Source organism: Hipposideros armiger, unplaced genomic scaffold, assembly GCF_001890085.2.
Source record: "Hipposideros armiger isolate ML-2016 unplaced genomic scaffold, ASM189008v1 scaffold_207, whole genome shotgun sequence".
Classification (NCBI taxonomy): Eukaryota; Metazoa; Chordata; class Mammalia; order Chiroptera; family Hipposideridae; genus Hipposideros; species Hipposideros armiger.
This window is the reverse complement of record NW_017731557.1, coordinates 1,312,904-1,340,828: the sequence shown is the minus strand read 5'-3', so window position 1 is coordinate 1,340,828 and position 27,925 is coordinate 1,312,904. Positions and strand designations below refer to the sequence as shown.

The following is a 27,925-nucleotide window of genomic DNA, read 5'->3' as shown; positions in this document are numbered from 1 at the left end:
CTATCTGAACCAGTGTGGTTAGTCTCCCTCCATTTGCTTTGTATGTTCTATCCACAGCTGTTTTTACACCTCTCAAGAACATATATTCCAAACGTTGACGCAATAACAACATTGCGTGCCTTTCTGTGTCTATGTATATGAGTGCGTGTCTTGTATGACCCCATTCTCCTGCTCTTGCCTCTCGACTATCAAGGGTACCACCAACATTTTTTCCCTTAATCTGTAAACATCACCTTCTTCCCTGATTCTTCTCAGCTGTCTTCAGACTTTCCCCATCAATTTCTTCAAAAATATAGTTCACCAGCAAACCAGACTGGATTGAACAAAGTCACAAGTTCTGAAGGAACTCTATATATCTCTGTGATGTTACATGTGGTAAACTCAGAGGAAAGAGAAATCAATCTTCCCACTTGATGCTGGTCCAGAGCCCAAGTTTTAACTTCAAACTCTACACTGGAACATTTAACTAGCAACAAACTTCTCCCAATACTTATCATTTCAGTTGTTGTAGCTGAACCATAAAATTAAATTATTTATTTTTCAAATAAGAATGGATGGTTGTTTAATAAGTTCGGTGTTATTTGGGCAATGACAGGGAAAATAAATGCTAAGGAAATGTGTAAGTGTTTCAAAAATCTTACTGGCAAATTTCAACAATCTTATTAAAACCTGGATGTCTGCCCTAGGCATTAGATCTAGTCAAAGTTTAATAAAACACTTTGCAACCAGTTCTCCAAGTTTACCTAATCTGTAACCTTCAATGTAGTAATTTTAACCAGGCTGCAAAGTCAAATTATTTAAGGAAAAAAAAAATCACAACAAATTCTATATCCAAACTGCAAAATCTTTTATGCTTAAATTATAAAACTAGTTAAAATATTTACTCATGTAATTTAAATCAGCCAGAAATTATCTATAAATTATCTGGATATTGTCAACAGTGGGATTTTTGGCCTGAAAATTTCTAAATTATTGCATCAGTTTTCAAACGTACCTTGTAAGCAAACAATTTTACAATCTAATTATACCACTGGCCACAAAAGATCTATAATTAAGTATCTGCTTCATGAACAGAACTATCTGTGAAATAAGACAGAAAAAGGAACTTACGTGCAAAATTTCCTAGTCTGCATTTGACAGTTTTTAAAGAAAAAATAGTAGTAATTAGTAGCAATGTTCCAAAAGAATCAACAAACTCATCTAAAAGTAATGAATGAGACTGTCATTTTAATTTTACTACACTTGTCTTGACTTCATCAGGTCCATGATCTCAGCTTTGGACACAGCATTAGAGAGAGATGCACAGTTAAAATGAACAACGGTATCTTCATGAAGCATATGTCTTGACCAAATGGCAAGTTTAAAACTGAGGACCAGAAGGATGCCGCTTAACATATACCAAACACACATTAAAAAATAGATAAATAAAAACAAAAACCTTGCAGGACAGAAACTAATACAGAATTGCTCTTAAAATTATCCTAATTTTCTGCCTTGAGTTAGTTTAAAAATGTTTAAGCTTTAATAGTACATGGCTTTGAAAAACCTTCAGGGTTTACCTACCTTGCAATAATGGGCAAACATACCTTAAGAAATAAGATAACCTTTTAAAAATATGCATTTGAGAACTTTATATCTAAAAATGCATCCATTTCTAATCGATTTGTAATGATTACACAAGATTAGATTTTTATGGCGAGAGTCTCTTTGGAGAAACTATATTTTTTGTATCAATATTAGAACACATGGTTTGATGGAGGATTTTTACCCTTACAAGGTATAAGACAAAATCTTAGAGACAACATTTATAAGGCAAAACAGTGTACTTTCAGGGACACATTTTGGTGGTTTTTGAGGCCAACAGATTAGAATATTTGAAATTAGAGCTGAATAGAAAATCTGAAACGTAGAGCCTTGGTAACTATTTCCCATATTCTTCCAACGAAGAAAGGACAGTGAAACCTCATTAAATCAGATACCAGTGACTCAGAATTTGGACTAATTAAAAACTGAAGCTGGGACAAAGTTTAACTCAGTCTAAATAATGCTTCAAATATTCGTGAAGAAAAAACTGTTTTCATCTCTCAGGGATGCTCATTTTAATTAACTCTTTTCCTTGCATCAAAGTACATTTCCTCAGTGTGCTTGTCCTCCACCTTGACTTTCAGCTATGATACTTTTCTGAACACAATAAAAATGCATTTTGGGGAGGGTTTATTTTAGTATATCAGGCCCGCCTCCTCCCTCTTGTCATTTTAATGAGGTTTTCCTACATATTTACAATAGTCAGTTGACCAGTGAGTATTTACCGTCTTCTGGATAACCTACCAAACCACTCGTCTTCCCCACACAACCCCCCAAAAAAACGGATCCAAAGTTGGAATGAAAAATAACCATTACTTACGAACACAAGTTGTGAAGGTGGGATCCGGACCAAATCCCATTTTGCAGGTACATCTATAGCTGCCCATGGTATTCAAACACTCACCATTAGGGCACACACCCTGGAGCTGGCATTCATTAATATCTGCAGGGAAACACAATTCTTTTAGAAGGGGCATTCAAGCCCTGTTGGACAGAATCTGGCTGTAAATTGCATTCACTTTCTTTTTCACCATAATAGTCTCTTGGTTACCGTCACTAAGAGTTGCTAGCAGCTTTTAATGCAGCAGGTGTGAATGAACTCAAATCAAATCAACCATTTATCGAACATCTACAATTTATATAACAAATATGTACCCAGTTCTGTTCTAGATACTAGGGACTTACCAGTGAACAAAACTAACAAAAGATTCCGGCCTTCACAGAGATTACATTTTAGTGTTAGTGTATGTTAAGTATTCTAGAGCATATAGGTAAGGCAAAAGTCTCACTCTGGAGATACTGACAATCTAGTTGTACATGAAACTAGGTTAAAAAAAATTTAAAGAAGTGAAAATCAGTTGAAGCTATCACAATGAGAAGAAAGGCCATAAACTTGAAGTTAAATTAATATGAAATTGTCTGTAGAGACAGGTAGGGGAGACTCCAGCATTGAAAAGGAGGAAAGATTTCATCAGGCGTTGAAGTTGGGGAGACGCTGGATGGATGGGCAGGAAGAGGAGAATGATCTACATGGGTGGACACTGGAGCACAAGCCCAGAGACTGGAGAATAGAAGGGGGAGCAGGAAATTGTGAGTCAAACCACTGGCTAGAAAAGGAAGGTATATATTTGGAAAAGGAGCTGGTTAAAGCCAGGTTGGTTTCGGATTCCATTTTATTGAGAACAGGGAGCTATACTCAAGTTTTCTATGCAGGAGGAAGATATAAGCAAAGGCAGGTTCCAGGGAAATTCATCTGGCCAACACATGGCTTGGTGAGCAGAGATTAAAAGTTTGATCACTGAAGGGGTAATGCAAATATGAGATGGGTGACAAGCCAGGTTGGTGACAATGAGAATAATCAGAAAGAAAAGGAAACATTTTTTTAAAGAACAATTGATAATGAATGTTGTTTGACTGGCCAACACCACATTAGAAAGAAAGAGAAAGGAGTAGAAGATGTTTACTTGGGAGGTTTCTAATCTGAGAAAAGAGGTAAAGACATTGTTGGTTTTATGGAAATTGCTGAGGAGGAAAGAGGCAGATGAAGAGATTTTTATACTTGAAGGTCACACTGGATACCCAAGTATAAATATCTAGCTGCAGCAGCATAAGATTCAGGAAGTGAAAGGAAACCACAGCTGGAACTTGAAACTTAAGGTCATCTGTATATGGTGACTGATATGTGAATTGTTTGTGTCCCCCACAAATCCTTATGTGAAATCCTAAACCTCAAAGCTGACAGTATTAGTAAGTGAGGCCTTTGGGAGGTGCTTAAGTCATGAGGGTTCACCCTCATGAATGGGATTAGTGCCCTTATAATAGAGGCTCCAGAGAGATCCCTAATCTCCACCTCCATCTGAGGACACAAGGGAGAAGCCTGCAACCAGAAAACAGCCCTCACCAGAAGGAGGCTATGCTGCTGCCTTAATCTTGGACTTCCCATCCTCCAGAACTGTGAGAAATAAATATCTGTTGCTTATAAACTAGCCAGTCAGTGGTGGTATTTTTATACCAGCCCAAATGAACAAAGACAGTGATGCAAGGGGAATTCAAAATGATTTGGAAGAAGAGACAGAAAACTATGGTGATTAAAAAAAAAAAAGACTATAGAATCATTTGCAAAGGTAATTAATTAAACATCAAAAACACAATGTGACAATTTAAAAATGGAAAATCAATAGTCATTTGTATTTTATTCAGTGTGGCTTATGAAGCTTAATAGTTAACAGACATGGCTATTAGCATTTCCTCTTCAAATAATATTTATTTCCTTTACTCATTAATTCTAATAAAGCTTTTATTAAGGATCCTAATATTAATTTTCTAAATTAAAATTGAATACAATAGCAGCAAAGCATTACTAGCAGAATTATCACATAAAAAGGGAAATAAACAGCCCTCAATAAATCATTACTTGCTTATAGTTCATATTTTAAGCGGTCATAGATATCTATAAGGCCTTATTTCATCTAACATGTGCAGTTTTTAATCTTAGTGGTAAAATACATTTTGAATGACATACAAATGACAAATTAACACATATATTTGTTACACATATTCAACAGCATTCCAACTTAGATCCACCTGGAAACTGGCACAGCATCTGGTCCAGCACCTGACCATCTTATTCTTTATCAGTGTGTTGGTCTGTAATACACATTTATGCATAGCATGAAATTGAAACTACTCCCTTAGAACTCGTTCTCCTTAAGAAAACCACCATGCAGGACCAGGAAGAGTGCCAACTTCAGTTGGGGCTTACACGGTAGAAGCAGAGCCCCTATCATATGTCCCAAATTAAACCTCAAGTTTGGGTAACGAGCCAGCGTGGTCAAAAAGGCTGGACAAAATCTGCACTCTTTCGTTTCTACTCATGCCCCCACAAAGGTGTAATTATTGGCCTTCCTCTTTTCCTGAGTGGCCTGTACCCCTCCTATTCATTGGCTGCACCACTCCACATTCCATGTTCACCTCTTGGGACCCCAAACTTTCCCCTGCCAGGAGGTTTCTATAACAGAAGCATCCCAGCTTGCTGCTGGCTACCAGGTGAAGGTGGGTTTTTTTTCCAACATATAAGTACCTCGTGCACAACCACTGCCTCTGCCAATGCCCCCTTTTTGACTCTCCTCAACATTGCCCACTGCCTCAACCATGATGCCATGGCAATGGAGGACAGGCATTTTAAAAAAGCACACACACAACTGTGGCTATAGACAGGAAGGAACAGAAAAATACACCAGGAAGGGGAATCACGTAAAGCTTTTTCTTTTCCTATCATCTCTATTCTAATAGGCTTGGGCCACTAGCACTGGCAACACCCAACTCCCCTGGTTTTTGGCCCCAGAAACCCAGAAGCACAGAGCTTTCTTCATGACACATCTCACAGTTCCAGAAAAACTCCCATTCCCTCAACTGCCTCAATTTATTTTTTATCATAGCTTCTAAAATATCATAAATTAGAGATTCATTAAATTTCCAAGTTTTTTCTTTATAAATTTATATTCAGCAAAATATATCAATCTTAAGTACACGGCTAGATGAATTTTCACATATACATGTGTGTATATACATGTGTGTGCACACACGTGCGCATGTGCATGTACTGTGTAACCAACACCCAGACCTTGTTTTAGAGCATTTTTATTGCCTAAATGGCTCCTTTATGCCTCTTCCCAGTCAATATCTCTGCTCCCACAGGTAACTGCTGTTCTGACTTCTTTCATCAATTAGTCTTGCCTGTTGGTGAACTTCACATAAAGGGAATCATATTGTATATATTCTTTTGACTGACTTATTATTATCTGTGAGATTCATCAATGTTGTTGCATACAGCAGTTCATTCTTTTATTGCTGTTATATTTTATGTATGAGGATATGGAAATTAATTTATCCATTCTAATTTTTGGCTCTCATTAACAACATTTCTGTGAACATTCATATATATGTCTTTCAGAAGGTCTAGATCCTCATTACTCTTGGGTCTGTATCTAGGAGTAGGATTTCCGGGTCACTAGAGAAGGCCCAGGTTTACTTTAATAAATAGTGTCCAACAGTTGTCCCAAGTAGCCGTGCCAATTTCCATTCCCTGTACCAATTGCTTTCCATCCTTGTCAAATGACCGTCAGTCTTTTTCGTTTCAGTCCTTTTGGCAGGAGTGCAGTGTTATCTCACTGAGGTTTTAACTTGCACTTCCTTTGCACATGTTTATTAGCCATTGGGATTGAAAAAATACTCTCTTCTCAAATGTTAAGCATCTATAGGAATGTTGTGGGTTGGTAAGATTGCTTCACTTTTAGTACTTAGGGGGGACAAGTTAGTGATTCTCAAAGGGGGAGGGTGTGTGCTTGCCTAGGGGACATTTTGGGTTGTCACCAGTATGGAGAACACACTGTGGATGGACACCGGGGACCTAAACTTTCTACAAGTGTGGTTCGTCTCCTTACCAAAGACATTGTTCTGCCAGAATGGCAATAATGCCCTCAGTGGGAAACTCACACTGAGGTGATGGAATTAGGAGTAAGTGCAAAGGGACCGTTTTGAAGCAAGTTGTCTGAGGAAGGCGATGGGGTGGAAGTGGGTGCTGGGACCTGGGAGGACTTGAAGGGGCTCCTTCACATCACTTATTGTCTATCACTTCTACATCTGGACAGTCCCCTGCTGTCTCTGAGACTGTGCTTTGGTCCTAGAAAAATGGGAGGCTAAGCGAGAAGCAACGCAGAGACTGGGTCCCCCAAATCCCTGAGTCTGGGGCTGTGTGGAAGGGGATTCCCAAGGTCAGAGTCCTAGCACTACCAAGTCTGACCAGGCCCTGACATGACTGATCTGATGTAAACGTGATCTGCTGACTGTTCTGGGGCCTGGGCACCCTGCACTCCTGCTTTGCGTCAGGCAGTTCCCTGGCATCTGCTGCAAATACTAAGGCTCTATGAGAAGGTGGCATTGGTCAAGAAAATCTGAAAACCATTGACTACATATTATTTCTGTGCCAAATCATGTTCCAGGTTTCAACAACTCTTTAAAAAGCATTCCGTTTGTAAAATTTTAATGCCTCATATGCAAAATTTTACATCTAAAAAGTAGATAGGAACTTCTCTCATTTTTTTGCCACTTCATTCTTCCAAACCCCACTTTGGTCCTGAGAGGACTGTGAGAGCACAGACAATTTAGATTCTTTGTGTTAAAACAAACAAACAAACAAAGCAAAAAACCTTATCCCCCATGGTTTTTGGTTTAGAACCTCAGAAAATATGAAACGTAAGCAATTATAGAAATGACTTTCTGAGGTAGCCAAGCTCTTTCAAGACCTTTCTAAATAAACTGAAGGAAATGAGAGATTCACAAATGCATTAAGAACCAAACATTGGTTAACTAAATATGTTATATCTGGATCTGAGAAGTTGAAGGAGTCCACTAAGAGAAGATGCTATCGGGCCAAAATTTAACAATTTCATGGAATATGATTGGCAAATTAAGAATTATAATTCTATTTAGACTTCAATTCCTACAGCTATTTTCTCTTTTTTTAATCAAATAAAAGCTGCTAACCTGATTATCATTTTTGTAAACAACTTACATTTGGCAAATAAAATTGTGTTTCAGGAGGCTCATATTTTACAGGGCCAGCCAATCTCCCATAATGTAGTCTGATTACATTCAAAGTATTTTAGTACTTAGTTTAAAAAACAAATGGATAAACAAATGAATTTACTCGTTGTTCTCCCTCTGCAGAGCACCAATTTCTCTGGACAACTGTGGAATTCTATCCTTTGAAGGAACAGTATAACCACTGCATACAGTACAGTTTACTAAGTTAAATAATGAAGGTCAAAATGAATGGCCAAAGGAGCAAGCGTTCTCATAAAGCCAGTCACCTATCCCCATATCTTCTCCATCTAAGCTGATGTGTTAGGGCAGTCTAGAAGTTTACAGACGCAGATAGGGGGAGACAAGCTCATAAAGCCCATGTGCTCCTTTAGAGTAGGCACCATCTATGGGACTACAGCTAATATTAGAGAGCTTTACATACTTCTCCACTTACTTAAACATTTATATAGTGTCTCTGCCCAGCATAGCCGACCATGTATGCCAAGCCATATATCAATTTCAATAATACAAAACTACTCCTCTTACAAATCTAAAATGGTTGAATATTGGCAATGTCACACAGTTCAACCTCATACAACAGAAAGAGAAGGCTAGGCATCTATTACCCAGACAGTATAAAAATACAGAGTAATTCGGAAATATGCATAGCAAGAGACCCATTAAACCCCCTAATGTAACACAGCCTTAGTATTTCAGTACTAGGGAATTAAATAATTTAGTACAATGAGGCAAGAACCCTCGTCATCATCCTTTGTACTTGTCTATCACATCTTATCTCATTGGAACTTCATCACATTTCTGGATGGTGAGCAACACAACAGTTATTTCCATTTTATAGAGATAATTTTGGCCAAAATCATATATTTTTTTAAAGTGTTAAGGGAGGATGGGGAAATCTAATGGGAGAAATATCCCACTGTGATCCAGCTTTGGACTAACTAGGATGCTAAATTATGTTACCTAGAACAAGTAACTTAATTTCTGTGGACCTCAGTTTTCTCCCCTGCCACACAAAGGGGCTGAGCAGATAATCCCCATGGTTACTTCTAGCATAAATATTCTCACTTCGAAACAACCTGCCAGTTGCCAGGGTTGAACATGACAAGAAATAAATTGTGAAATTTATGCACAATATATTATGAATATCATAAGTGTCTGTATGGGAAATAAACACACTTGTATGTATCTGTTCTGCATGTTTAACAAAGTGAGTAATAATTTACTGCCTTTTTAGTGACGCAAGTTTATACAGGAAATGAGGCATGTCCAGTACCTAACAGGAATTAGGTACAAAGTGAGAACAGTACAGGAATATCTCTATATTGTGTGAATATATGAAGCTTTCTGGAGATTCGGTCGTGTATATTCAGCTTTTACTGATGGACAGACATTTCATCAAACAATTTAGTACACGCCTTCTCCTTGAATGCAGGAAAAAACACCTCTTGAGGTAAACACTCTTCTTAGCCAGAGAGACCATCTGGCTATTTAATAGGGATGACTTACTTTATTACTATTTTTTAATTATTATTAGTTTCAGGTATACAAAGCAATGCAATAGTTATCCTTTTCAGCCCTCACAAATTGACAACTCCCCTCCCACCATCGACTGCCCCCCCACCCCCAATATCATACATATCTATTACAATTCCATTGACTCCATTCCCACACTATACTCCATATCCCATGACTACATATGTATTAAATTATAGTTGACATATAATATTATTCAATGGCAGGTTCAGATGTACAGTGCAGTGGTCAGGCCTCTACACTGTCCATGAAGTTGTCTCCCTAACAAGACATGAATCCATCTTGCCCCCTAAAAAATATTTACAATATTATTGATTATATTCCCCAAACTGTCTTTTCTATCAAATAGGGATCACTTACTTTAGATAAAGGAGGAATTCATTCTCTAAAAGGACGTATAGATTTCTTAAACTTCCCACTGGGTATACATATCCCTGAAGGCACATGATATTCCACAGGGTACATACGTGCTTGGATACTTTTAAGGGAACCAATTTCTAAATCTTGAGCCTTTACATGTTTCCTTTTCAAAAAGTGATCTGCCTAAGAATGCATTTGCCAATCTTCCTTTTCTCTCTCTCCTTGACTCAGTGCCTTCCTCCTCTTTACAAAGTCAGGTCTCCTCTTGCCCATTCGTACTCTTGCGAGGCTTTCTAGATACCTTGCCCTACAATGTAAAATTCTCAAAGGCACCAAACACATGAACAACTCACAAATATATCCCTCCTGAGGGACCGTCACACAAAGAAAGCGGTAAGTCTGATTTGTTTCGTAAGAAGGCCTGGTTTTGCCAATTAGGTTAGACGGCAGACATTATTCATAAACTGAATAAGCCAACTCCACAGCTCCAAGGCTTTGATGAAAATATGCTTAGAGCACATACCTAACACCAGAAATAAATCTACTGCATGCAGTTAATTTTTGATGAAAAAAAATGTAGATTAAAAAAAATGTCAGCTTAAAAATGTGTGAACACATAAGTTTCTCAAAATTATTTCAGCAGATAAGTGAGAAAAAAAATAAAAATTGAAGATCAACATTCCAGAGCAATTTTACCCAAGGTAGTTTACATGAAACCCAAGCTTTGTGAGGATTCTGCTAAAAGAAGGGTTCTGTGGCCAAATACGTTTGAGAAACACTACATATTCTACATAGATGAGCGCATTAAAAAAAGACCCTGAGAAATCTTTTGGCAAGAATTCTTGATTTTCTTTAACTTGGTATTTTCCACACGTTTGGCCACGGAACCCTTTTTCACACACCATCTATTAACGTCCCTCTGAATTGGTGGTCTGTGGAGCACATTTTCTGAACTGTTGCTCTCTAGGGCTGACCCTGCAAACTACTGTATGGGTCTCTTAGCGGTTGTACTTGCTTTGACCTAGACCTCAATGCTGCCAGTCTCCTCTCCTGACCTGTACCTGTTTCACCATTATAAAATGAAAAGCCAGCATAGGATGGATTTGATCACTGGACCTGTGAAAAGGAGGCAAACCATTGTGGGAGCAACTCCCTTCCTTCTAATTCTTCCCTCTTCAGGGTAACATGATAAAAGAATTATCAGAGCCCAGAGAACAGCTTGTATTTATTTCTTGATACATGTGTAGTACACATGGAAGATGCTAATAACACATACATCTCTGTTGATCTTGGATTTCTGACTATAGTCTACAGATGCTACATTAATTTCTCCTTGAAACATTCGCTATAACACGAATCCATCATGGGCTCTCCTCATCACTTGTGATACAACAGGCATCTTCCCATTGATTTTATAGCCCAGAGATTAAGGTCAAAGAGCTATTGGAAAATACAATGTGCTAATGACTCATTTCACCACTGTCTTTCCTGAAGAAAAGCAAATAAAATAAACAGACATTTCCTTTTTGAATCCTATCCCAGTGAGATGAGCACAGTGAGAGAACACACCAGAAACTGATTCTAAATTGCATAGGAATGGGTCCCAAATTGATTTTTAAATGCTGAAATATGGTGCTCAGGTCCAGATCAAAATTCTTTAAATTACTATTGAAAAGACTGTGCCTATTTAAACTAGAAACTGCAGCAGGAGTTCCAAGATGACGTCTACAACAGTAGGACAGCCCTTTCAAATCAGTGAAACATCTAATTCCCTCTTAGCCACCGACTATTGTAAAATATGATCCAACATCACATTAAGTATCCCCACCGCTTCTGGGATTAAATCACTAAAAACAGCAAGGCACTGTATGCATCTCCATCCAGTAGCTAAATGAAAAGAAATGTTAAACATTTTTAGGTGTCTTAAAGAATGGAATTATCAAGGCTGGTTGACTCCAGTCTTAGTTTATACCTATTGGTTTTCTACTATTACTTCCTAAATATATAGCAATAACCATGGATTCTAAGTTTCCTCTTTATACCCACACTGCTCTCCCTATTTCTTCTGAGAAAGAAATAAACATCACAGCAGTGGTAATGGAACAGAAGGGAACTTTAAAGACAGCACTGTGATGGGGTTCAGAACAGGCCTCCCCAAGATGTGTATCTTTGGCATTTGAATTCTTTCGAGCTGAAGGCAAATGAGACACTGTGGGCTCACTTGAAACTTTTACCTCCCTCTTAAAGAATTTAAATTAGGGGCCTTGCCCATAATAAGAGCTATCACCAGATATAACTTTTTACGACCTAACTATAGGGCAGGGCAAACTTCTAATTACTGAACATCTGCTCTTCCTATAGTCCTGGGAATGACCTTCCCGCCCTCTGAAGCCCAAGGTGCCTTACCTCATCCTGAGCTCGGAATGCCATGTACACCTCATTTTCCTTTTCTGTCTCTGACTCTCATGTATGTAGGGTTCCCATACATGTGTATGTAATTAAATTTGGTTATTGTCTCTTGTTAATCTGTCTCATGTCAAATTTATTATTAGGCCAGAGGGAAGAACCTAGAAGGGTAGAGGAAAGTTTCTTCCTTCCACAACCATAACTATGGACAATGCTGCTTAAGTCAGGGAAGTACATGTTGAAGAAAGGGAAAAACACAAACAAACAAACAAAAAACATTGAAAAGATTTTAAATGAAAACATCAAAAGATATTATTTTACTAGCCAGAATTTTGAATACTAAAAAAAGCTATGGCTCATGTGCTGCTCAGTGGAAGAAGACAGACACAAAAGAACAAATACTAGGTAATTTGAAAGTTCATTAAAAGATAAAACTGATCTATGCTTGTAATTCAGGATAGTGATTGCTTTTGGACAGCAGGGAGAAAGTAAAGATTGGGAAGACAAAGGGGAAGATTCTGGGGTGCAGGTAACGTTCTATTTCTTCACCTGTGAAAACTACATAGCTGTGCTCACTTTGTGGTAATGCACTGAGCTATACACCTCCAATGGGTACACTGTTCTACACATAGGTTACACATCAATAAAAAGCTTATTTAAAAATATAATTATACAATTTCCAATATAATCACAAGAATGTTTGTTCACCAATACTTTTTAGATGTTGCTCTGAGTACAGATGTAAAGTGATCTCATAGTACTATTAATAAAGATCTCCATATTCTTTTTACTCAAGGAAAATACGTTTATATTTGCTAAGGGAGAGTAAACCATCAGGGTATTATAGACTGAGTTTTAAAATGGCTCCAATTCTCCATCTTTCCATGTATCCATGCCCTTTACTATGTGGCTTTGTAGCTCCTCCCATGAAAAAGTAAAATCTAACTCTCCACGCCCTAACTGTGGGCTGGCTGGCCTGGTGACTTCCATCAGCAACTAAAATACAGTGGAAATGACAGTGTGTCTGAGAAGTAGGCCTGAAAAGCTTTGTGTGCTTTCATGCTCTTTCTCTTGGAATCTTGCTACCACCGTGAGAACAACCCAAGGTAGCAGCTGCCTAAAGGATGAGAGGCCATGTGAAAGAGAAGAGAGTCATCTCAGCTGAGACCATCCTGGTCCATCCAGTCCCAGGAACCCATCAGCTGATTACAGGTGCATGATGGAGCCCAGCTAAGACCATCCACCCCTGGCCAGCATCAGTAAAACCACCCAGCTGCCCTCCAGAAGAGTGTAAAGTGTGTAAAGTAATACAGGATCATTTTATTAAAATTATTGTTAACTGATAGGGGAAGGGAAAAGAGGTGATAGGAGGAGGAGAGTGCCTCAGAACCCAAAGGAATTCTAGCTTAAAAAACAAACAAAACCCTCTAGAAACATAAATATTCTTCTTGTTCAAGACTTCAGGACAAAACCGAGGGCATGCAATGACTTGTGAATAATGTAAGAGAAAAATAATTTTTTTCACTACAAAGGAGACACATTTAAAACAAGAAAATCTGATATAAAAATAAACAATGAAAGATGGAAAACTCTCCGATTTCTAAACCAAACCACTGAAAGAGCATAACAGAACAGTTAAACTTGGACAGAAGTATCATATAGCATCAAATATCAGTCTCAGCATTGCTATTTATTGGGCAAAGCTTTATTTCATGGTTTCCCTACCCTTTAACAAGTAGGTGTTGTTCTTGTCAGGAATTAATGAGATTTGAAAAAAATGTTAAAAGTACTTTCATAAACTATAAACTACTATATAAATGTTAGTAGCACAAAGGGGGGACCCAGGCTTCCGAGGCAGATTCTCCCCATCCCCAGTTATGTGATCTCCCACTCCCTGATTTCTTTTAGCCTCAGGACTCAGTTTCATTACCAGTTAAAAAAAATAATAATAGCACTATTTATTTCACCGGTTGTGAGAATGATGATATAACTAAAGCACTTCACACAATGGCTCCACTAAATAGGCATTCAATAAACACTAGCAAAATAAATACATAGGTAGATATAAAAGATGTGCAGGCACTAATGACCAAGAAGGAAATGTGTTGTATCAGAAAAGAGAAAACTGAGTTACTCTTATGCAAGTAATACCATAGGAGAAAAGCCTCAAGCTAATAAAATCAACAGCTGTGGAAAAGCTGGATAAAAATGAAAGATTACCAGAGGAAGAACTTAGGTTACATACAGAAAGGACTGAGACAGGGCTGAGTGCTGGGGAACTTAGGAAACACAGATCACTTATGTCACTTGCTGTGTCAGGATCACTGTCATTAAAAATATATTTATGACTATTGATCATCATCTCCCTTGTATATAGTAGGTTCTCGAATAACGTCGTTTTGTTGGAATGTAGATGAGATGCCATAGGAACTTAATTCTTGTGTATATCAATTAGCCTATGGTAAAACTGGTTTCAGTATATGTCATTTCGCTTAAAATCACAGCAACTATCAACGGTAAGTGAGGACTTAACGTACTATCACTACAAGAAGGGAGTCCTGAACAGGGTGGGTGGGCCTTGAGAGAGGGGAAGGTGGAGATGAAAAGAGGGAGAGAAGATGGAAAAAGGGAGGGGAAAGGGAGGAAGAGAGAGTACACAGCACTTACTACTAATATAAAGACATTTATCTTAGCTCCATGAAAATGGCCTCCAAAACCTTTGAAGGACACCAGAAATGTCAAGGGAGTGATATAAATAACAACAAAAAAACCCTTTTTGTCTATTTAAAATATAAATTTAAAGAGGCTTAGACTCACTAGCCACCGTACCAAACAAATTTAGACTTCAGCCTAGGTCCCCCCACCCCAAATAGCCTTATCATTCACCTTCACCTTCACCTTCACCTACACGTGTGGGATTCACCAGACACAAGCGTGGTGCATCCTCTCCCAGGCCTATCTTAGTTTCTTCCAGCCCCAGCAGCTTCCCTACCCCATCATCTTTCCCATGTTACAATTATTTGAAGGTAAAAGTATTCCGACATAGGAAACTCAGAAGAAACTACTGAAACTAACAAGAGTTAGATCCAATCAGACAATACATATTAGAAAAACAATCTTGCTCACAGCCATGTTCAATATAAAACACCTGGGGAAAGCCTACCTAGAAATGTTCAGGGCCTATGAGAAGAAAAACACACTGTTTAGCTGCCCTTTTTGTGTTTTCAAGTTTGTAAAGAAAGGCAAATAAGGGAGACGAGGAGGGACACAGCCAACGGACTCTGCTGCTAGTGGGAAACTGGACATCCTTTCAGAAAGGTAACGTGCACAGGATGAATCAAAGCTCGGAAACCAGTAATTTCTCTTCTAAACATAATCATAGATTCACATGAATGTTTATGGGTTCTCTGGTTTCTACATTTTAAACAATAGGTATGGATTGTTTTTATAAATAGGAAAGACAAAGGAATATGTTTTTAAATTTCAATTTAACTTGGTTTCCTATATTTTATCTTGTAAACCTTTTCCAAAGAAAATGTGAACCCAGAAAGAAAACTCAGGATACAAGAAACCATGCTGAAGTGCAAAAACTGATAAAATGGAAGTTCATGTACCTATTAACAGTATGAAAAACAAAAACAAAAACAACTTTCTATATTTTCATTTTACTTTCAAAAATAATTATAAAGTGATGACTCTTGTCTAAGCCACAAATACATTTTCTTTTAAATATGCACGAAGCTGTCATAAATGGCCTTTGGGCATTTCCATATAAGAAGTGTAAATCCAGTAACTGTTTTCCCAGCATGTATTACAAAGCCTGTTACACTGTACATGGTGCATGCAATTAATCAGAAGAGCCTTGCCTTAAAGTTATGAATCACTTCATCTCACCCTACCTATCTGTTTTAACCCGGCACTACACCACAGGCCACATTCTCTTCTCTAGTCCAGCATAGTTTCTTGAGGGTCTGACCTGCACTTTCCAGTCTTCTCAAGGCACTCAAAGACCAACCTTCCTCTGTGTGCTCACCATACTGCAGTCACAATCAATTTTTCTGTCAATCATTAAGAGGTCTGAAATGCAAGCTACAGTCCAGGCAAGCTCTTTATAACGAAAAAGTCCTATTAATGGCTTACTTATATGTAATAATTGTCAACCCCGGTGAGCCACATTTCATCACAGAGATATATCCTTAAAAAAAAAACCGTGCATCATCTTTTCTATGGTCCAAAGAAAATTTGGTTTCATATGCATTTTAATGAGCTATCGAAAAAGGAGCCCTACAGCGAAAGTTTTACTAATGAGTATTATGGTGCCCTAATGTATCTGTGCTGTAAATTTATTTTATTAAAGCAGAAGAACTGGTGTGATAAAGTGACGCCGAGAGAAAGTTATGTGGACAGCTCTTTCATATTTGCTTTAACAGGCTCATCTGGAGCCAGCTAAAATTCAGCTAGTTGGGACACTGAAAAAAGGAAATTGCATCCTGTTGATTCAAACTGATTTAATTACACCAGATCCAAAGGCAGGAACAATGTCTTACTCATCATTCATCACATATCCTCAGCCTGTAGCCCAGCAGTGCCCTGCCAATAATGTTTGTGGGACATTGCATTTTTTTTTTAAGTTTTCAGAATTATCTGGGAAAAAGGAATATACCTCCACTGGATTATAAAAGTGTAGAGGTCTTCTTGTAATACATCTTGGCATTGCCCACAGCACTTGGATACCTGCTACAATAAAAATGTAGAAAATAATACTAAGTTGATTTTATACCTAAACCATGAACCAGGTAAGTGATTTTAGTATATCACATGAGATTATTTGCTTTTAATAAAATGATTCACTAAATAGATTGGTTCCCAAGTACTTTCAGAAACAAATTCTATTTTTAAAACTTAGATTTATACCTAATTTAAGAACTCATTTATCTCACTTTAGCAAAGTTACAGGCAAGTAAGAATCCTTAAAATTATGGGCAAGCGAGAGTCCTTAAAATTCAGGGGAAAAAACTTAGCTTTAGAGTAAAGCAGTATGAAAGTAGCAGTTCCTATTATCATCATTTCCGTGATATATTATTTCATTTAATTCTTGTTCTACATTGAAACCTCTAGCATAATAATCAAATGACAAATGACGAATGCTGCTCTAGAGCCACAAGGAAATATAATTGTATTGTTTGTTATGATAAATGAAGCAAATTATAACAATTCCATAATGTTGAGGGTAGTGAGGCAGGTTTTAGAGCTCCATGTGTGTATATGTAATAAATCATTCCTTTGAAAAGATAATTGCAGCACCGCTAGAGAGAAGAAAAAACCAACTTTGAGTGTAATTATTTGAAAGCTCCTCAAATTAACCTGTGCACAGTTGGTTCTTTGTTACTGAGCGCACATTAGTGAATGTTGTATCAGGAACGTTAGTTCACTTCATTGAAGGAAAAATGTAATTCTAGTTATTAATCACTTTAATTTTAAATGTGCTTCATAAACTGAGAAGACATTAAACTGTGAGTACAATGTGGAATGCACAAGTAATTAGATGCTTAACGGGCTCCTTTTGAAAACTTTAGGCTAACAAAACCAAAAAGTTTCAAAGCTCTAAGAAAACTCAGTGTATCCATGTAATGTGAGAAAGTTCTATTTAATTTTACTGACCAAGGATATCATGAAGGGAGTGAAATTAAGCCCTTCTATCAAAAGCAATTTTAATAGATTGTGCAGAATGAAATCATATTATTTTTATAAGTCAATCTTCTCTGTAGCGTCATTTAGCGGTGCCTTCCTGAGGCACCATGAAATAGAATTTTCTGTGATACTTCACTCTAGAATCCATGCCAAAAAGTATAACGCTGTTTTGCAAATATCCTCCTGAGACAAATGTAAGCAAGGATTTGGTGTTATTGACCATCGGTGCAAATGACCAAGTGGATGTGCTCGCTTCGGCAGCACATATACTAAAATGACCAAGTGAAACCATTTGATATGCTCAGTATGAACAGAATATGCTAAAGGTCACTTCATACCAGGAGGGGAAAATACAAAAACAAAACAAAACAAAACAAAACAAAACAAAAAAACCCTCAGGTAATTATTTAAAGGATTCTCCATTTTATTTTATTAAATGAGATAGCAAGTGATTGCTTGCAAATTTTCACTTCCACTTCTACAATGGTATTTTTATGAATACAAATTCTGAGAACCTTGAATCAGGCAGTAGAGGAAACAAAACCAAATAAATATTAATTGCTTTGACCTGTATCAGCTCTCACAAAGGATGACATTTCTCCTCTTCCAATTAGCTAGTATCTACATTAGTAATACTTTATATATCTACATTAGTATCTACATTAGTATTTACATTAATAATACTTGATATACCTACATAATAAATAAAATTGGTAAAGGAGGCCATATTGTACTCAGAAACAGAGGTGGTTTGGAAGTTTAATCCTGGCTGGGCCTCTTATTATCTGAGTGACCTTGGGAAAGTTACTTGTGTCTCAGTTTCTAAGTGGGATTAATAATGTCCAAATCCTACCCCACCTCAAGAAAACGTGTATTCATCATCATTTAACATTCAGAAAAAGTAGGAGCATCTAACACTGGAGAGTATCTGCATAACAACGAGCCATGCAGGATCAGAAGAGTGAAGGATAAATAAGGACCGTCCTCCACCTACAGTCTAGTGGAGCAAGTGGATACGCCTAGTCACAGGGGACAATTCAGGAAACTACACGTCTCTAAAGGCTAAAACTTGTGGGACAGACCAAGATGTCGCTCTGTCTTCTCATGCCCAGCCTCTATCCCAGACAACAGAGCAATGACAGTATCAGAGAACCAGAATGTCCCTACAGTGATCTACCCTTACGTACTGCACAGGACCGAAATTCCCTATAGCATCCCTGGCCACTGGTTAGAGCACCTGTGGAACACTTCTATGTGCAGGACGCTCAGCACTTCCAAAGGCGTTTCAGTACAATGTTGGGGGACTCTAGTCCACAGAAAATATTTCTTGTAGTTGTAAATACGCCTCCTTGTAACTCCATCCTATTGACTTTGGCTTTTGAAGCGATTCATACAAGTCTTGTTTTGTGAGACAGTTAATCAAACATTTAAAGGCATGTTTACAAACATTTAATGCACGTGTATAAAGCAGCCATTGTATTTCTCTTCGGTCTGCACGTCTCCTCACTAAACACCCTCATGTTTTCAGGCCCTTCACAAGCTTGGTTAACCTTATTAGCCAAAAGACAACGAACACTGAACACCCAAACCCCAAATTCAGTCTGACTGGTAGAGTCCAAGGTCATTACTACTAACGCATCCTCAAATGGGCTGGGGCTTTTCATACAGGTTTTTATTCAAATCTGTGAAACTATAACTTGGCTTACACTGTAAAATATACATTTAACCATCTATTCATTCAGTGAACCTATTCCTTCTCCCATCCCTTCAATTCAATCTTTCATCCATTTAATACAATCTACTGATTCTTAAATAACGTTGATTATTCCATTATTCCCATGCTAAGATTTGCAGATGTTTTTCGAAAAGTGTCTTGGACACCTTCTCCTTGAGCAGTTAAATCTAACTTTCTCAAAAATTCTTTCACTTATGAAGAGGGCTTATAACATTTTAAGGCAAAACTTATTAAAGACATGGTGTACCTATATGCATTTCAAAAGAAAATTCTTTAAGTCAGCAAAAGCTCCACAAATCATAAAAGTTACAGAGATGCAGTACGGATAGACAATTTACTTGAGAGAATTCTCAGGCAATTCAGGTATTCCTTTGACATGAACCATTTTAATAGGGATGAATCTATATTTTGTAACATCACCTTAATCTATTCTGTCCTATAAACACATACTGGTCAAGGATACTGAGCCCCAGACCTCAAGTCAGAAGACAGATTTTGAGTTCCTGACGTGGATTTTAGCTTAATAAGACTCTTGGAAGTTCTTCCTCTGTTTATTTTGATGTACACATATTCCCAAGTAACTAATAAAAACACTTTCATCCTGGACACGTAATGAGAAATTGGGACCATTCATTGGGTATCCCACAAAATAACAAACCAAATTTGTTATCATATCTGGGTACTAAACTAGGCATTGGTAAACTTAAGGCACGTACAACCTTAGCTCTATTTAGCCACAGGAAAGTCACTTAACCAGCCCGGGCTTCAATGTCCTTCATTTGTAAAGAGCTGACACTGGGCTAAATGATCTCTGAGGTTCCCCCTGCTTATTCGACTTTGCTGTACCGTTCAAAAAAAATTGGAGCAAAATGACTCAGGACAGTTCACATTTAGCTACACAGTTTTACCTACCGCCTAGTTAATGTGTGTTCACTCTGATATTTAATACTTGAATACTTAGAGGTGACCAGCAGTATTCTGGTGAGAGGAAAAAAAGAAATCTCTGCTGCCCAATCCTATGGCAGCATAGAAGTAGTACTTAGGTGCATGTGTGCACACGTGTACACACACATGTGCCCACATGTGGATACTAGGTAACTACCATAGAGACCACCAGGTGATTTGTAATGTAATCCAATCTCCTGTGGATTTCATTGCAAATTAACAGAAGGGAAAAAAAGTTCCATAAAGCTTAAATGGTAGCGCAGCAATTCCAGCAACCATACACGAAACCTCTGTATTTCCACATAGCTAAATGGAGGGAGCAGGAGCTGGTTCGCTGTGTGACCTTCACCTGCCAGGCTAATGAGCAAAACATGGCAAAACAACTCAGGTTTCTAAAAGGCCAAAACAACTATTGAGTCCATATCAATGAATTCAGTTAACCTTACCTTGACAAAAGGTGTTGTTAACCCGCTTATAACCTTGTAGACATTCCATCATTTGGTTATATCCATGGTAAGCTGTAAGGGAAGAAATAATTCTGTGTTACTTGCTTAGTGTAAATTTTTATAATACTAAACACTATATGTGATAACCAAAGCCATTTAAGGCATCAGTGGTCTTATTTATATCTAAGATACTATTTCAATGCATATTAATCTCTTTCTCATTCTCCTGTTTTTCAGTATACTTCATGTTTGGCAACAGATAAAGTCCTAACACCTTGTCAGTAAATGTTGATTATGTTAAAACGAAAGAAACATCAGACTTTTATATTTTCTTCTAATTAGTGATTCATTATTTTACAAAGGATCTCTTCCTCTCCAATGATTTGCTACCAGCATCTGCACTTTCTTATCATAGGTAGGGTGACTAGATGTCCACGTCTGCTTGGAACATTCCTGAGTTATGTCTGTTGTTCCAGCAAAGTTCATGAATAGCACTCGATTTCACTCTCAAAAGTGTCCCAATTTAGTCAATAAAATCATATGCTTGCCTTAACTGGAGGTTCATGTATTCCAGTTATGAGCTGACTCTTACTAATATGAACCTGAAAGAATAGGAAATGATGAGAGGAAGCTAGGAGATGAAAAGGGGCTGCTGGGATCAGTTGTAGGGTTCATCACTCAGAAAACTCATCAACGATACAAATGTTGCAGTTACCAATTTGCCAACAAAACCCTATTCACTGAAATGTGAATGCTCTAAAGTGAGACCCGAAGGACTTCTTGGCTTATTAAATATAGCATAAGTTCTGGGACCAAGCAGACTGAGGTTCAAATCTTGGCTCTGCCTAGCAACAGATCTGCAGTCTTGGGAGACAAGTGTCCTGGTTTTCAAATGGCAATTATGTACAAATGGGAGTATCACATCAACCGAGCAGATCAGGGCTATTATGGAGCTGAGAGATAATGTATGCAAATGCCTGCAACAGTGCCTGACAAAAGTTAGCACCCACTTAAGTGACAGATGTCACTGCTATTTCCTGCAATAAGGAATTCTTTTATTAAGAAGAGAACAAGCAATAGAAAACGGGCTATAATCAAAATAGGAGAGATGGTTAGACCAATAAAAAGGCCTGAACAAGGAGTAAGAAAGCTGGAAGTAACACAGAACTCTTCTTACGGAAAATAAAATTATTTTGCTCCGACACATGTTCTTCATTGTCACCACTAATGGAACAGAGTGAATATTGACTACTCATGTTCTCTCCTCCTTCACTTCCTTTCTTTGCCATATTTCCCCTCTTCAGATCCTTCGGAATGCGGGGAAAATGGTTAAAGTGAAGAGTGTTGGATTAGTGAGTTAAAATAAAGGAGGGGTCTGCACGAGGGAGTCGCCCTATTCAGATCCTTGGCTGCATATCTAGTCTTTTCCCATATAATGAAGACACTCTGGAGCACGCTGCCTACAGAGATTGTGGGCTCTCTGCATTGTTCAAAGGCAAAAGAGAGATAACAACTTGTTTAAAAAGTTTGACAGTCATCTACCTCAAGGCAGAGTCAGACCAGATGATCTCTTCAAGTCTTCCTCAGCATAGGATTCAATGTTAATTTTCTTCTAAAATCTTTTCAAAGACAAGTGACTTGCTCATGCTAAGTACATTTTTAATAGATTGCAGACTGTTTAATGAAATCATTTGCAGATTTAAAATTCAGTGTTCACAGTAAAAACTGATCAACAATGAAAGGTTTTTCTGTACATGCCTAAACAAAAACTTCAAACGTTAAATAAAAGCCATTTGAAAACTGAAGTTTGAACTACTTTGAGTGAAAAAAAAAAGGGGGGCATGGAACACAAAACCATAGTATATAAAGCCAAGGAAAGTCTGCTCTCTTCCAAAACGAATATGATTTAGAGAGTAGTACCAACCAAGGAAAGGAAAGTTTTTAAATGACACAGAAAGAATGTGACCCCGAGTGTGTTTCTTGGGAGTGAGTCACTTAGTTCAGCACAAACGGAGTAAATGTCAAGATGTTACTAGTTTACTTCATTCATAATCCGCACTGCCCTTCCTGAAGTGGAATCAATCTCTTCAGTTTTATAGCCAACATATGAAGTTATGTTCATCAGCCTGTAGTTAAAAGTGTTGCAACTTTGTACTTTCACATTCTGCTTAAATTATTATCAACATTAAAATATAGAGCTAACAAAACCATATAAAGCAGTGAATTTAATCCCAGCAAAATTCAAGATTAAAAAAAAAAAAGATAAAAGGTCAGGACTGGAAGTTAGGGATTAAAAAGCAAAAACAAACAAACAAAAAAACTATGATTCCCTTTACTTCTGTCTTGTACTTTGGGATTTGGAAAAGAGAGGAAAAAGAAGAAGCTATAAGCAAAAGATACACAGAGAAAGGGAGAAATGAAAAACAAAAATAAGGGGTAAGATGGGAAAATTATTAGAACACAAAAACTTAGCCCCAAGACCAAGTTGTAAGAACTGGACTTCTCTTTCTTCAGTCCTTAGACCTAGCAGTGGGAAACATACCACCCTCCACAACATTCCTCAAGACAAACATACACAGTCAACGCAGGGTAGGCAGTCTTAAATTAAAAAAAAAAAAAGGCAAAGGGCAAAGGCAATGCTTTTCACCATTTTAGATACAGACTCTCATTTCATGATCCATAAGACTCAACAGCAAATGAGAGCTGGGAGTCAAACTCAGGTCTATCTAACCCCAAACTTCATACTCTTTAAATTGTATCAAATGTCTCCTAGATACCCCTTTGATCCGGCTCTCAACATAATTTTAGATTATGGATTTTTCAGTGAGGGGACCATCACACTAAACTGACTGGCTGGAAATCCACATTGCCAATCATTATGAAATCAAAATAGAAAGTCCACTGAGGACATTTTCTCAGAACTGAGTGTCCTTATTTATGAGGCCTTTTCCCCTAAATGAAGAATTCATTTATTATTGGAAACTTTAGTTGATATTTCCACAATTGGTCCTCTAAAAGAATATAAGGGCAAAATCAACAAAATAAATGAAAATAACTTCAGGCATCCAAAGATTTAGAGAATATATACGTTTGAGAGAGAAGGGAATGCAAATGAGAGACAATTTTTAGAACAAGTTATTATGATAGAAGAATAGTATATAAAAAGACATAGGGAGCAGTGATTCCAAAATGGCAGATTCTAAATTTAACAGGGGTTTAAATGGCAGTTGAGAATATCAACAAATCAACATGTTTAAGAAAAGTATAAACATTATCCAGTTGAAACAAATAAGAAATTCCTTGTAGCATAAAGTATAAAAAAAAACTATAAAAATCTTTGGTTAAACAAGGCAAAGAAAGATGACTGAGAAAAATATCACTTGCTTTCTTGGCAAAAACATGAGGAATAACTGTAAAAACACTCAACTTAAAACAAGTTACCTCTGTCTTTATAAAAAGTATTAGAAATCAGTTATCCAGAGTTAATACTACGCTCAAAAACTAAAAATGCAAACTATAATTTAGAAGTAACAAAAAGATGTAAATCTGTATTTAATCAAATCAACAGGTTCTGAGAAACAGATTTTATAGAATAATCAAAGTATGCAGGTGTCAATATAGAGTCATGTCATTGAAAATTGGGATTGTATAAAAGTAGTGACTAAGAGGAAAATGAGAAAGTACTGTGTCTTAGTGATTATAAATTTATCTTTACAAATCAGCAACCAATCATTTCTTTGAGTTTTTTTTTTCTTTTTTTTTAAGTGAAATTTGAAAACACGCTACAACAATAACTACAACAGATGTTGTGGCTGTTGATAAAAATTTCATTTAAGGGATTTAACCTAAGACATAACAACTGCACTGACTTTTCATAGGGTTTGAAACATTTCATTAACAATTTAAAAGCTATCTTATTTTCCTTTCGCCTGAGAAAATAGAGCCTATTTTAGTATGTTGCCTCTTAAAAGGCTCTTTTAAAAAAATACATAATCCAACTGAAGAAGGCAACTGATAACTATGCTTGTTAAAAAACAGAATCGATATGAGGGTTTTCTCAGACTGGCAAGGTTTCTGGAAATGCAAATTACTGCACTATGTTTCAACAAGCGTGCTTTCCAAGTCTAATGCTGCCTCACCACTAGAACAGTAATCATCAGGAAACAGATATGCTACATGAACCTACAAAGGAATGCTGAAACGTCACTTACACGGCTTCTTGGGGCATTTCTGGCATTTGTGGAAGCCCCAGGAGGTACCCACGGTGCCACAGCAGTCCTCCTGCTTTGAAAGGCCGGGGAGCGCTTTGCCACACTGCAATGATGAGGTGTGAGATATGCAGGTTAATTGAGCGCAGGATGCCCAGCTCCTGAGCTCGGCTGTGCTTCAGCCATGTTATAAAACAGTTCCCTTGTTATCAACCGAATTAGAGAGCGAGGGGGAAAAAAAAAAAAACCCTCTAAAACTTCAAAACAAAACACCAAACACCAGAACAGAATCAAGACGACGCTAAAATGAGAGAGCATATTTTCCAGAGCTTCTTGGTATTTTTAGAGTTGTATGAAAATCTGTCACTGCTCAGAGCACTCTATAAAACTTACGTTTCCAATGCTTTTTTTCCCCCTTAATGAGAACTTGAAAACTTAAATGATCAATATAAATGATGAAATCTTAGTTTGAACTGTCTACTGACCTCTCTCCGGTGGGTCATCAGGGAACAGAGCTCTCAGGGCGTGGTATGTGTGTAAACGGGGAGAAGGGGGCACCCGTCCTGTCTACAGAGGCTATTGGTTCTCCTATAACACCAAGGTCTGGGCAGGGAAAGAACAGCAGAGGACAGTACAAGAAGAAATGGTCACTGGCTGAGCCAGATCAGTTCTGGCAGGGACGAGGGCTCCAGGCGGCCAAGCAGTCTGACCCAGGGCGGTCGGCCAAGCTAGGAAGATGCTGGCAAGATTAAGTAAGAGCAGCAGGCAGAAGACAGGGCTCAGAGGCTGCTGGAGCAACTCGAGTTGTCAAGTGGAAAGACCCATCTCATGACCCTAGTCAATCACAGAAGGTCAAAAGAGGCTGAGAGGCCGGGGCCTGAAGTCAGACCTCCTCCATGGGGTCGGGAAGGGGCTAAGAAAACACATCCTGCTCTGTGTACCAATCCGAGGCCAGCTGTGCAGGGAGAGCCAGCGGAGTCCATCTCTCCTGGGCAGGCGAAGCCCACTCCCCACATCTAAGGGGTCACTCTGCCTTTCTCTGCCTCAACCTCTATAATATCCTCCCAAAGGCTGCAAGAGTCATCTTCCCAAAGCAAATCTGATCACGTTACTGATGAAACACCTTCAGTGGCTTCCACTGTCTGTTGGCTGCAAACTCCCTAACATGACACAGAAGGCCCCTCCAATTCCTGCCTAATACCTTCTTTCTCACTTTCTCCCTGTCCCTTTTCACCTTGCTACACCCACCCTGGAGGCACACCAAAGGACGCCAAGAGTCTAAACAAACTGCCTTTCCAAAGTCGTTTCTTCTCTCCCTAATGGCCTCCTGTTTCCTTTGCCTGGAGAAACTTTTTTTATCCCCGTGAGCCCCAGCTCTGAAGAACCCTCCTCACGTGAAGCTTCGTGTCTCCTCAAATTTTAGCATTTTCCTCCCTCCCCTGTACTCCAGGGCACATTCTACACAGCTCCACTGTCTCCGCTATGCATTTTAATTGAATACAGATGCATATTATTTATCTTTATATCCCAAGACACAGTACACATTGCAAATGCTCAGTAAATGTTGAGGAAGAGAGGCAGGGGGAAGGGAGGGAGCTGCAGTCTACCCAGGCAAGCAGTGGCTCTGTAAAAGCCAATGGAAATTAGCAAACGCGCACAGGCTAGTGAGTAGAACGCGGTGACAGAACATCCGGGCAGGTGGTGAGCCTCAGAAGGGCAGCAGGTACCAGACACCAGTCACCTGGCAGGCCTCCAGGGACAGCGCCTCTTTGCCACCAGGTCCAGGCATGCAGCATTCTGACTGAGGCTCTAAGTGACGACATGTCCAAATTGTAAAACAAAACCAGAGATGGCCCAGCAGAGTTAATGAAGTTTTAGTTACATCATAGCTTTGAAGTCCTTAGTTTTTTTTTTTAATGTTTTCTCATGATTTTGCCAGGATGCTGTGTGCTCTCCAAAAGCAGTATATGATGAGAGGTGGGGAGAGGCGAGGTAACACACCAACAAAACGGAGACTCTGAGAGAAGACGAGCACGTACTGGCTGGACTCAGGGAGTTCCCAGGCTCCTTCGGCTTAATCACAGAAGGCTTAAATCTGAAATACGACGCAAGGAAGGAGGAAGAGGAAATAATGCTCCAGGTGTAAGACTGGAAACAAAATGGTGATCTTTAAGAACACGGAGGTCTCCCCTGTTGCAATCAGCTGCCAAAGTGCGCTTAATGTTTATTTCCAGTTTTATCAATCAGCTTTACGGAAGACACCAGTGCCCGTCATACGGAGTTCATTCTTGTACCAGACTCTTTAAGTTCTTCTCTTAATCAAGCAAAACTCTCAACACTTGCTGATTTTATATGCCCAAAATTTTAGTAGCAGTTAAAATCCAATTTTCACCTTGGATTCCTCGAATGTTTTATTTGGTACGGCAAAAATAAATCACTGCTCTCTACCAGGCCTCAAAAAAGGTACAAGGTTTTCATTACAGGATTCAGGCCGCTTCGTCCTATGGCTTTGTTTTTGCAGGTCCATAGCCAAGAGCAGCACAAGTCATCCAAATCGATTAAATAAATGGCAGGGTAGGTGGTACCACGACACTGTGTGCTCGTCTCAAGACTGGGTCAGCACAGAATGAGAAGAGGCTCCAAGCGTTGGAGGCAGGCTTACACCAAGGCACCAAGGTTTACGTGCGCTCCTTGGTCATTTAACTATGAAGAGCTTTCCGTGTGCAGCCAGAAACTCCACCTGGGAGATCTTTGTGGCCAAAAAGATCACACTCAGGGCTCTCACCCGAGACTACCCAACACCACCAGACCTTCCTTGGGTGGCAGAAATGTCTATAGAGGAAAAGAAGTAAGGGAAAGATCTCCTCTCCTCTGCACCAAAAGGCCACATCAGAGAAAACCACATACTTGTC

The 27,925-nt window shown here is 38.5% G+C and overlaps 1 protein-coding gene across 1 annotated transcript in view; it reads right to left on the bottom strand.

The window, feature by feature from the left end:
* Window positions 1–27,925, bottom strand: part of LTBP1 (latent transforming growth factor beta binding protein 1) — a 371,909-nt gene that overhangs the window by 140,573 nt on the left and 203,411 nt on the right. The window contains exons 8-10 of the mRNA XM_019653802.1: window positions 25,017–25,119; window positions 20,806–20,877; window positions 2,405–2,527 (exon numbers count right to left, since the gene is read on the bottom strand). Of these exons, the coding sequence (XP_019509347.1) occupies window positions 2,405–2,527; window positions 20,806–20,877; window positions 25,017–25,119 (298 nt within the window). The remainder of the gene's footprint in view (window positions 1–2,404; window positions 2,528–20,805; window positions 20,878–25,016; window positions 25,120–27,925) is intronic.